Below are 12448 nucleotides of genomic sequence, written 5' to 3'. Positions count from 1 at the left end.
CACAAAGGGTACCCAAACGACTACAGCACAAGATGGCAGAGTGCCAATTTTCTGAATCATGAGAATTTTGCCAGACTATGTCAAATTCTATTTGTAACCAACCATAGGAGTTTCTGAACCATGAATCACCAAAGTAAAGACATTTCACTGTACAGCTCAATTTTTGCTGCCCCTCAGCTTGCTAATTTTTCTTCTTTTATCATGATGTCAATCAGTTATCTCTCTTGCTGTCAAAATCTGTAAAAATAAAGTGCTTACTAACATAGTCAAGTAAGGATTCCATGTTTATATGACTCCACTGTAAATTCTGCTTCTTGTATTAAAGTAGAGGGTTCACAGAAAATTTTTCCCAGATGTTTACCATATTGTATTATATTTTTTTCTTGGCTTTTTGTTAAACAAAAAATATCTCATCTGACTGATACAATTGATATCTAATATAAAATGTTTCTTCCAGGTTCTCCGGATTGTGCGTCTTATTAAGGCTTCCCCAATTTTGGAAGATTTTGTGTACAAGATTTTTGGCCCTGGAAAAAAATTAGGCAGTCTTATTCTCTTCACCATGTGTCTCCTGCTTATTGCCTCATCCATCTCAATGCAACTTTTCTGCTTCCTTGAAGGCTATGACAAGTTTAAGACATTTGCTCATGTGAGTTATTAATGGCAAGCATTCAAATACAGTCTCATTTTTTCATAAGGATCATTCATAATTTTGAAATATAATAGTGTTTATTGTACTCCAGTTTACTGGAACTCTCAAGCTCTGATCCATGGTTCCATCCGCTGCCAGATCCACTCCCAGATATCTAAAACACTTTTCTTCCTCCAGTTTTTCTCCATTCAAACTTACCTCCCAATTGACTTAACCCTCAACCCTACTGTACCTAATAACCTTGCTCTTATTCACATTTACTCTTAACTTTCTTCTTTCACACACTTTACCAAACTCAGTCACCAGCTTCTGCAGTTTCTCACATGAATCAGCCACCAGCGCTGTGTCATCAGCGAACAACAACTGACTCACTTCCCAAGCTCTCTCATCCACAACAGACTTCATACTTGCCCCTCTTTCACCCCTTATTGGCTCAACCTGAGCCTCACACAAGGGCAGTGTTGCGAGGAGGTGGCACCATACCATAATCTTACTCATCAACATTTCTCGTAAAGCAATTCTGGAAGGTGTTTGACTCCCTTCTCCATCTTTGTTAACTGGTACTCTCCTTTAGTATTTGAAGTTAGACGCTTCCCTTGGTTCTAGGGATTCTTCCATCCAATTCACCATAGAAGGATCTTTGGTGTGAGATTAGTTGTAAGTGAAGGTTTTTCTCTAGCCTTTTTCATTAATGTGGGTATGCTGTCAGTGCTTGCAGGAATGTCCTAACATTTCCTTTCCACAGTGGTGTTCCATAAGCAATTTTTCTTGTTCTTTTCACTGTGTGGCCTTCCCCTCACTTTTTCCCAAATCTTTTTTTGTCTTGTTTTAGTATCTTTAGCTGACACCTGCTATCAGCAAAATGTTTAGACTTTGAGCCTTTGATAAAAAGTAGGTCTAGTGATGTTAGCCAGGTCAAACAGTTTACTTTAAGCACCAGTGAGTTATTTCTAATGGGTGAGTTAGGCTACTGCCGCCTCACTGGAAAATAGGCTGAACAAGCAGGACACTATTTAAGAGAAATGAGGGTGTCAGGCCTTGAATGTCTATTTTTTTTATTATTCATAAGGTTTATAAGATAGTTGAATTGTTGTTTACTTTCAGGCCTTTATGTCAATGTTCCAAATCCTAACCCAAGAGGGTTGGGTGGAGGTTATGGATGAAACTATGATCAAAGCCATGAAAGGAACTACGGATGAAATTGCACCAATTGTGGCTATTTACTTCATCTTGTATCACCTGTTTGTTACCTTGGTAAGTTGTTTTATATATATCTAGTATCCTTTTTCTCAAAATCAGAACAAGAATGCATTTTCTATCTCTTTCCTTCTTTAAGCTTGTCTTGTTCCCCACCATCATTCATCAAAACAATACACACTAGTGTCATGATTTTAAACATTAAATTTGGCATTCTGTCCACACACATATGATTTCTTCTTTTCACACATAACTCTTTGTATTACTTATCTCGCACAACTTATTCTTTGCAACCTTAGATTTTCCTTTGATGAGTGCTATGGGCTAGCCTTACCTTTTGTCAGAATGGTAGGAGAAATAGATAAAAATATTAGACGACGGGAACATTAGACAAGAGCATTAGGTAGAAACATTAGGAAGAGTTAATGGGTAGGAACATTAAGTGAGAGCATTAGGTAGAATTAGTAGGTTGGAACATTATGCAGGAACATTAGTTTGACACACATTTGTTTGAAGTAATCATTAGGGACATTAGGTTGAAGCCTATGGAAACACTGCACTAGAGTTGCCTTCTACCAGTGGCCTGTTAAGATGAGGCACTAATGGCTTAGAAGTGGTACCAGACTTCACCAGTTTTGAAGACTTTTGCCTTGGCCACCCCCTTAAAGGACTTCCCTGAGGAAAAAGGCATCAGAGATATGAATAGATAGTTAGATAGATGGATAGATAGATAGATAGATAGATAGCGGGGTAGCAATGGGAATGGATGAAGGCAGCAAGTATGAATATATACATGTGTAGATATATATATATGTGTGTCTGTCTATGTATATGTATGTATATGTTGATATGTATATGTATGTATATGTGCGTTTATGAGCGTTTATGTATATATATATATGTGTGTGTGTGTATATGAGTGGTTAGGCCATTCTTCGTCTGTTTCCTTGTGCTACCTCACTGACATGGGAAACAGCAGTTAAGGATGATGATAATGAAAATATGTATTTATTTATTCATTATATTTAATTGCCGTCTCCCATGTTAGCAACGCAGCACAAGGAAACAGACAAAAGAATGGCCCAACCCACCCACATACACATTTATAGACATAAATGTCCACACAGCACATATACATACCTATATATTTCAACGTATACATACATAAACATGCACAGACATATACATATATACACATGTACATATTCACACTTGCTGCCTTCATCCATTATCATTGCCACTCCGCCACACACACACACACACACACACACACACACACACACACACACACACACACACACACACGCGCATGAGAGGTAATGCTTGGAAAAGACAAAAAAAGGCCACTTTTGTTCACACTCAGTCTCTAGCTGTCATGTGTAATGCACTAAAACCACAGCTCTCTTGCCACATCCAGGTCCCATAAAACTTTCTATGGTTCACCCCAGGTGCTTCACATGCCCTGGTTCAATCTATTGACAGCACGTTGACCCCTCAGTATACCACATCATTCCAATTCACTCTATTCCTTGCATGCCTTTTATCCTCCTGTATGTTCAGGCCCTGATCACACAAAATGTTTTGCACTCCATCCTTCCACCTCCAGTTTGGTCTTCCACTTCTCCTTCTTCCCCCCACCTCTGACACATATATCCTCTTTGTCAATCTTTCCTCACTCATTCTCTCCATGTGACCAGACCATTTCAACACACCCTCTTCTCCTCTCTCAACCACGATTTGTTATTTTTACCACACATCTCTCTTATCCTTTCATTACTTACTCGATCAAACCACCTCACACCACATATTGTCCTCGAACATTTTATGTTCAACACATCCACCCTCCTCTGTACAACCGTATCTATAGCCCATGTCTCGCAACCATATAATGTTGTTGGAACTACTGTTCCTTCAAACATACCCATATCTGCTGTCCGAGATAACGTTCTCTCTTTCCAAACATTCTTTGTCGCTCCCAGAACCTTCGCCCTCCTCCCCCAACCTTTGACTCACTTCCGCTTTCAAGGTTCCATTGGCTGCCAAGCCCACTCTCAGATATCTAAAACATTTCACTTCCTCCAAATTTTTACAACCCATCCAACTTGTGCCTCAACCCTGCTGAACCTAATAACCTAGCTCTTATTCACATCTGCTCTCAACTTTTACCTTTCACACACTTTTCCAAACTCAGACACACACACTTCTGCAGTTATACTTGATCATTTCCCATGGGGATGTGTGTAGAAATGCTCTATCCTGGGGGTAAAGGAGGGAGAAAGAATTTTGCCTCCATATTCCCTGCATGTTGTATGAAGCGACTAAAGGGGGCATGAACATGAGGTTGGATTTAAAATTATAAAAGATGGAAGATGAGACAGTAGAAGAAACCAGGCAGGAAGTGCTCATCCTCCTCAAAAGTTCAGGCTTAGATGTATAAGAATGAAACCTGGACAGTCTGGCTTTAAGTTAAAGGGTAAAGGGGTAGAAGGTTTTGTAAATGTCTGAAGATTAAAGTTAGAGGTTGCTGAGAGGACAAGGGGTAAGGAAGGGGTAACATTACTATTAAAGCTGGATATGTGGGAGTGTGTGAAAAGGTATAAGATGCAAGGAAGTGAGCTCTAAACTGGTGTGAGTAGAATGAAAGTGCATGATGAGAGATGGATGATTATTAGTGCTTATTCACCTGGCCATGAGAAGAAATATCATTAAAGGCAAATGTTTTGGGAGCAGCTGAGTGAGTGTGTCAGCAGTTTTGATGCAAGAGATCAGGTATCAGTGATGGGTGATTTGAATGCGAACATGAGCAATGTGGCAGTTGAGGGTATAAGTGGGGGCATGGAGTATTCAGTAGAGTGAATGGAAATGGTGAACAACTTGTGGAAGCGTGTTTTGAAAAAGAAGTTTGGACGGGGAATACCTGGTTTAAGGAGGGACATACACAAATAAACTTATGTGAATAGAAAAGGTGTTCTGTAGTTATTATAGGATTACATACTTATTGATAGGCATGTAAGAGGGAGACTTTTGGATGTGAAAGGCATGTAAAAGGGAGACTTTTGGATGTGAAAGGCATGTAAAAGGGAGACTTTTGGATGTGAAAGGCATGTAAAAGTGAGACTTTTGGATGTGAATGTGCTGAGAAGGGCAGGTGGTGGGATATCTAATCACTATCTTCTAGGCAAGGGTGAAGATTTGTTGATGTTTTTGGAAATTAGGAAGCATTATGGGTAAGAGGAGTGGCGAAAATAAGTGAGCTTGGAAAGTAGACTTGTGTGAAGAGATACCAGGGGCGATTGAATGCAGAATGGTAGATGGTGAGAGTAGGCAAAGCAAAGGGAACAGATGAGGAATGGGAGATATATAGGGTCACATTGCTGGCATGTGTAGGATGGGAGGCAGGCAGATTAGAAAGGGTAGTGAGCAGTGGGATGAAGAAGTGAATTTTCTGTAAGGCCTGATTCTGTATAGGGAGCTTTGGTTTCAGTGCATTGCACATAACAGGTAGAGAATGGAAGTGAGCAGATGCAGTCTTTCTTCATTTGTTCTTGGCACTGCCTTGCTAACATGGGAAATGGCAATCAAGTATGAGAAAAATATACCTATCTCTATTGTGTGGGGAGGAAATTTTACTCTCATGGGGCCCCATCTCATTTGCATTCTTAATTGTCGTACAGCTTATCAAATTTATGTATGTTGTCTACATTTACCATGTCCTCAGCCAGTCTGTTCCATTCATCCATTACTCTTATACCTTAAAGAGTACTTCTTCACATATTTTTTAAAGATATTCTTGTTTCATTTATGTTATGTCCTCTTGTTGCTCTGTCCTTAAATCTTTCAAAGAACCTTTCACTGTCCAAGCATCAGTCTGTTTTAAGATATTTAGGGTATGATCTGATCACCCCTCAGTCTTCTCTCATCCAAGATGGGCAACTATAAGATCTTTAACCTTTTCCTGTAACTTTGCTTTCCTTAATCCGGTACCATCTTTGTTGCCCTCCGCTTGACTTTTCTACTAGCTCTGTGTGTTTCTTTAAATGCAGTGACCAAAATGAAAAATGTTTTTTAGTTTTGGCCTTGTATATGTATGAAATGAACAGCTTGCTAAATGTTTCTGTATCCATATCCCTTAAAGCTGTTTTGATATTTGCCAGAATACAGATTGTATCATTCATTATTCTCCTAATGTGGAACTATAACAACAGTTAAAGACAGTCTTGACTCCCATTTCTCTCTTACATATAAAATCCTGAAGCGTATTTCATGGTAAATAATAAGTATATTGAGAACTTCTATCACTTTGTCTCGTCCTCATTACTTTATATTTGCCTAGGCTGAATTTCTTTAACCATGTATCAGACCAACTTGGGAGTTTGTTTAGGCCCTCTTGTGTTTAATTATTTATTTGTGCTGTACAGGGAGGAAGTCTTACATTTGTAGAGCCCTATCTCTTGACCATCATACATTTTTACACAGTAGGTGTAGAAAAAGGTCCTGGCAGTTGATCCCCCTTTATTTCAAGATTTTTAAGGATCAGTAGCTCATGAAGCCTATTATGTACAATTAAGGAGTGGGAATAGAGTGCAGAGGGTCCCCAGAGTAGTATATGCATTAGATGATAGTTTCAGAGTGTTAAATTTTGTGAGTATAATGGGGATTGGGAGTAGAAACATCCCAGGTTCAAATCAAATTGAGGAGCATTGCCAGCTCAAGTGAATAAGATCTTTTCTTTCTTTCTGTTTCGTTATAAAGAGACCAGTTTGTAAGAGAGTGAGTGGTTGACACTGTGAATTGAACAAGTGCATTAAGTTGGTGTATGAAAGTGCAGCTTGCCAAAGGGGAGTGAAATTTTTATTTCTAATATAACCAAATGGCAAAACCTTGGCAGTTGGATATCTAAGTTCCCCTCAGGATGTTGGATAATTTATTCTTGTAGTCTTCTATAACTGCTTCTAGAATTACTTTAGGGGATGATTTAAGACCTCAAGTACTGCTTGAACCAGAAATCAATAGTATGGATTTAGTTATAGGAATGTACAAAAACCAGCCATCAAAACAAGATTGGTGAAGAGAGGACTTGAGATTAAAGCATCAAAACCCTGGACATGAAAAAATGTGGAGGAGGGTGTGTGTTGCCATTTGATTACATTAGAAATTAAATGTTACTCTCTTTTGGCAAGCTGCAGTTTTCACTAACTTGCTGCCCTTATTCACTTCACAGAATTACCATCTCACTCTCAATTTGGTGTCTTTAAAAAGAGAAAAGTAAAGAAAGGTATGAGTGTTCTTGCAGAAGCAACCCCTCATTATTTTCACGCATTTTTTTCGTTGAGTGCAAGTTAATGGTATTTGCACTATCTTTGTGATAACCAAAATGTTGCACCTGTGTCTTCAACAAATGTTATAAGCAGTACTGGAGAGTTTTTGACTTTGAAGATTGTCAGCACTTGAAAAATGTTTTGAATATTTTTTATCCATTTCTCTGCTGTATATTCAGAAAAATATTTTCATTGGATAGTGATGATAAGCATCCCTATTTGGTAGTTACATACTGATTGATGAATAGATGAGAATGTTCTTCATTGACATATATAACTTATTTATTGTGTGGATAATCAGTTTATCATTTAATGGTGGAATAGTTGATTATTTTTATTAAGATTATTTTTATTGATTACTAAATCTTCTTTAACAGATTGTGTTGAGCTTGTTTGTAGCTGTCATTCTAGACAACCTAGAACTTGATGAGGACTTTAAAAAGCTTAAGCAAATGAAGGCAAGAGAGCAGAGTGCAGGTATACAGGAAACATTACCTCTTCGTCTACGTGTTTTTGAAAAATTTCCAGATCGTCCTACAATGGCCAAGCTTCACAAAGTGCCATCAGATTTCTCCCTCCCTAAGGTATGATATAGATATGCAGTGTGTAGGATGTACAGTCCCTGACAGCGATGAGTGTAGGTTGTGTGATAGTGATAAATGAGTTATCTTTGTATTTTTGGTGATCAGGGACTGAAAACTTCTATGAATAGAATGAGATGGATAAAAGTAGAGAAGGAAAAGAAGGAGAGTGTTAAACTCAATTTTCTGTAAAAGTTCATGGAGGGCTGAGAGATACTGATAAAACAGTACCAGGTGAGGTTGGAGCAGTGTGGGTGCCTTGAAAGAGTGAATTGATTGGGCTATCTTAATGATTTGTGGCACTGTAGGAAAGAGTGAAACAGCATTATGAAATTGAGTTTTGAAAAATGGAGTTGAGGAGAAAAAATGTAATGAAAGGTGAAAGACTTTTTCACTCAGAAAGGGAGAGTCACACATGTTGTGAGAGTTTGCCATGCTTAGGATGGTTTCATCCTTGGGAACACTTCCTATTATGTCAAGATACCTATCTCGTGTGTGTGTTTGTGTGTGGCCATGCATCATTGTGTACCTTGCTCTACATTCTACAGCCACCCACCTCCCTATTGTTGGGAAACTAGCTGGTGCCTGCACAGTTGTTACTTTAAATGAGAGATACTGGCATCCAAACTAAGAGCGAGGGAATTGGGGAAAGCAAGGAAAGAAATTATTTCTGCATCTGCCAAGCTCCCATTCTGGCGGTGAAAAGAGAACTTCATATCTCTAGATAATGATTATACAAAGGCATCACACTAACTAAATGCCATCAGAACACTTAACTAGCCTCAGACATGGACAAAAAAAAAAAAAAAATCCCTCTCCATCCTGTAAAAACAATATAATGTGCTCAAGTTTAAACTTTGCTTCACCTTCCTGGTCCTCCACCCTCTAAAAAGCAGATATAACAGACCTGGAAAGCACACAAAATAATACACTCAAAACAACACCTAGCTGCTTAGCATCTTCAAGTACTCAGCACCTTCAAACTGAAACAAAAATCCTTCATTGACAGTCCCACCTCATCGTGCATAGTCTTCAATTCTATGCATCAGCCAGAAGGCATTTGACATTGTACCACTTAGGAGGGTGCATCAGCCAGAAGGCATTTGACATTGCATCACTTAGGAGGGAGATTAAGAAGCTGGATCACCCAGCAGGAATAAGGATAAACGCTTACAATGAATAGATCACTCCAGTGGGAGGGAACAAAGAGCACATGTCTGAGGAGCTTTTTCCAAAGAGGCTCAGGAGACTACTGGAGTGCTGTAGTGTTTAGTTCTGTGACCATTAAACTTTTTTTATACATAGTAATGAATCCTACCTTGATGTGTTTGCAGATGATGCAAAGGTCGTGAGAGAAATGAAAAGTGAGGAAGATTGCATTGATTTACAAGGGGACCTAGACAGACTCCAAAGTACTTAGGAGTAGACATTGACCCTACCTTGTCGCTGAGTCCCATATTAGGAGACTTGTTAAGGAGACAAACTGTCTGCTGCCATATATCAGAAAAGCTTTCCAGTATATGGATGAAAGGAAATATTTTGCCATCTATTTATATCTTACAGAAGGCCAAAACTAGAATAAATTTCTCAAGTTTGTTTACTACACCCAAAGAGGTGCAAAGGACTCAGAAAAAAGGTCTAGGGGGGTTCAGCAAAGATGGCACCAGAATTAAGAGAGCTAAGCTATAGGGAAAGGTTGGAGGCTTAAGATTTAACCACCTAGGAAGAGTGCAGACTGAGGGGGTGACCTTATTACAACCTTTGATTTTTAAAAGAGATCAACAAAGTTGGCAGTGGACAGTTCTTTGACAGATGTAAGGACAGGGCAACCATAGGACTTAGTATGAAATTAAGAAATTTGCAGATAGATATGTAAAGAAATACTTTTATTGTATAACAGTGATAGATGATTGGAACAAATTGACTGAGAACATAGTTAATAGAGACAGTATAAATAAATTCAAGGGATTGTTTGATAGTAGAGTGTTCAAGAGATGAAACCCCATGGTTGCAAAACTCCCTCCCTGTGCAGTAGAAATAGGGAATTACAAATAGGTAATTATCCTACCCTCCCCTATTCACACAGTGGAGTTAGAAAGTTTAAACAGTGATTCCCCTTTCTTTCAAGATTCTGGAGGATCTATAACTCATGAAACCTATTATGTGCAAGTCAGGGAAGTAGAGTATAAGATGTCCCAGAGTCATATATGCATTAGATATTCAGTCTTAGAATGCCAAATTTGGTGGGTTTACATTGAGATTGGGAGTGGAAGCTTCCCAGCTTCAAATCGAATGCAGTGTTGCCAACTGGAGTGAATCAAGATATTTTCTTTCTTTTATTTGTCTTCTTTTAAAGAGACCAGTTTGAAAGGGAGTGAATTGATGATTCTGTGAAGTGAACATGTGCAGCAAGTTAGTGAATGAAACTGCAGCTTGCCATAAGGAAGTCAATTTTTTGTATTTTTGATGTACTCAAAAGGCAACTCTGGCAATTAAACAACTTAAATTCTCCATAGGTTATTGGATAATGTACTCTAGCAAGCTTCAGTACTGCTACTAGTATTACTTTAGGGGATAATTTAAGACCTCTAGCGCTGCCTAGACTAGAAATGAAAAGTATGGATTTGATTTGACGAATGTACTAAAATCTGTAAGTCAAACCAAGATTTGGAGAAAGAAGACTAAAGATAAAAGTGTAAAAAAGGTAGACAAAAACACCTCAGAGCAAAGGTTTGGGAACTGGAAACTTGTGAAGGAGCAAGATCAGAAGATAACACAACTGGGAAGCATTTCAAGAACTATTAAGGGAGTCTCAGGACTAGAGAGGGGCATAGATACAGTTTTGGGGAGGGGGCTTTAAGAGATACCAGATCAAAGGAAAGAAGATGAAGCCATTAAAAAGAAGGCAAAGTTGGATGTGTCTTCCTAGATGTACTATCAGCTAGACAGTCAGAAGAAAAGATTATTAACAGTATCTAGGTTTTACAGGAGCATTGCCCGGAGCCTTTCAGGTAGAGGAAAGGACTAAATGTACACTGAAATCAATTGAAAGATCTTGAAAGTGGTTCAGGAAGAAAAAGGACACCCACACACACACACACACACACAGGTGAAAGTAGAATTCAGGGAGGCAGAGCAACAGAGTGTTAAGAGTGAGGGAGAGGAATATAAATCCAGGGTGACATAAACAGATGGGGCTTCATGAGTGTAAAACTCCCTCCCCATATATTACAGTTAGGGAATTACAAGAATTTGAACAAAGATGCAGAAAGAATGATATACACTGTGAAAGATGAAGTAATCAGAGCTAGCTGATGGAAGGTTTGGAAAAGTACAGAGAATACAGGACCAGTGCTTGCAAGCCAGAAATAGAAATTATAAGGAAGTTGGAGGCACTGAAGTTGATGCTACCAAACTAAGAGATTTAGTTGAAAAGTGGATGGTACCCTGGAGATAGTGAAGAAAGAATTCTGCCTACATAATTCTTGCGTGGCATAGAAGGTGACTAAAAGGGGTGGGAGCTGGAGGCTGGAAATCCTCCCCTTCTGTTTTACTTACCAAAAGAAAAACAGAGAAAGGGCCCAATTAAGGATTTTTCCCTCTAAGGCTCAGTCATATGTTCTTGACTTTATCTCGCTGATGCAGGAAATGACAAATGTGTATTAAAGAATAGAAAGATTAGTAAAGTTGGAGGTTGATAGATGCAAAGCACTGATTATTTTTGGATTGGGAGAAGATCACAATAGATAGGGAAGAAAGGAAAAAGCAGGAAATGCATATTGAATGATTGCTAGAGGCTATGTGACTGCCAGAAATGACTGCCACAGTAAAGGAGAGGAGAAAGATAAGATGTAATGATCAAGATGTAAGGGGGCGACCAGTTGTCATTACATCTGACTTTGAGTCATCAAGACAGGAAGCATTTAGGAAAGCAAAGAATCTTAAAGGCACAGTGGAGTTCAGTGAAATATTCTTGAAGTGTTATATATCTAGGAATGGAGGGAGAAAAGCAGAGAGTATAGTCAGAAGACAAAAAATGGAGATGACACTGATGGCAAGAGAATGGAACAACCCTGCTTGAACCGCATAGAGGGCAAGAGAGTTAGAAGATGGTATTGGCAGAACTTGAATTCAGGGATCATGGAAGGGAAAATGCACCTGCTTTTATTGGAGTCATGGAAACTAAGCTTACCAAACAAATATCTAAGTTCTAACCTGTTTTGCCCTAAAGGGTACATGATTGCAAGAAAGGAAAGAAAATGTAAAGGTAGGGGAGGATTATCCCTCCTAATAAAAGAGATTCTGAATTTCAAAAAATCGCTGAAGATGGCCCATTCATACAACATATAATGGGTCTAGTAACTGCAGAGAAGAAGAGAATATTAGTGTTATTAATATGCAGTCTTCCAAAGAATTTTAACAAACGAGAACAAATATACAGTGATACAGCTGATGATACAGCGCTGGTGGCTGATTCATGTGAGAAACTGCAGAAGCTGGTGACTGAGTTTGGTAAAGTGTGTGAAAGAAGAAAGTTAAGAGTAAATGTGAATAAGAGCAAGGTTATTAGGTACAGTAGGGTTGAGGGTCAAGTCAATTGGGAGGTGAGTTTGAATGGCGAAAAACTGGAGGAAGTGAAGTGTTTTAGATATCTGGGAGTGGATCTGGCAGCGGATGGAACCATGGAAGCGGAAGTGGAT

General features: G+C 38.8%; 1 protein-coding gene across 1 annotated transcript in view; it reads left to right on the top strand.

The window, feature by feature from the left end:
* na (sodium leak channel non-selective protein na) overlaps positions 1 to 12448 on the top strand; it is a 175986-nt gene that overhangs the window by 36559 nt on the left and 126979 nt on the right. Inside the window, exons 10-12 of the mRNA XM_071665125.1 lie at positions 458 to 649; positions 1757 to 1906; positions 7545 to 7751. Coding sequence (XP_071521226.1) covers positions 458 to 649; positions 1757 to 1906; positions 7545 to 7751 — 549 coding nt within the window. The remainder of the gene's footprint in view (positions 1 to 457; positions 650 to 1756; positions 1907 to 7544; positions 7752 to 12448) is intronic.

Source organism: Panulirus ornatus, chromosome 9 (genome assembly GCF_036320965.1).
Source record: "Panulirus ornatus isolate Po-2019 chromosome 9, ASM3632096v1, whole genome shotgun sequence".
NCBI classification, from domain to species: Eukaryota; Metazoa; Arthropoda; class Malacostraca; order Decapoda; family Palinuridae; genus Panulirus; species Panulirus ornatus.
The sequence above is the reverse complement of the archived record's forward strand: the minus strand, read 5'-3'. Positions and strand labels throughout refer to the sequence as shown.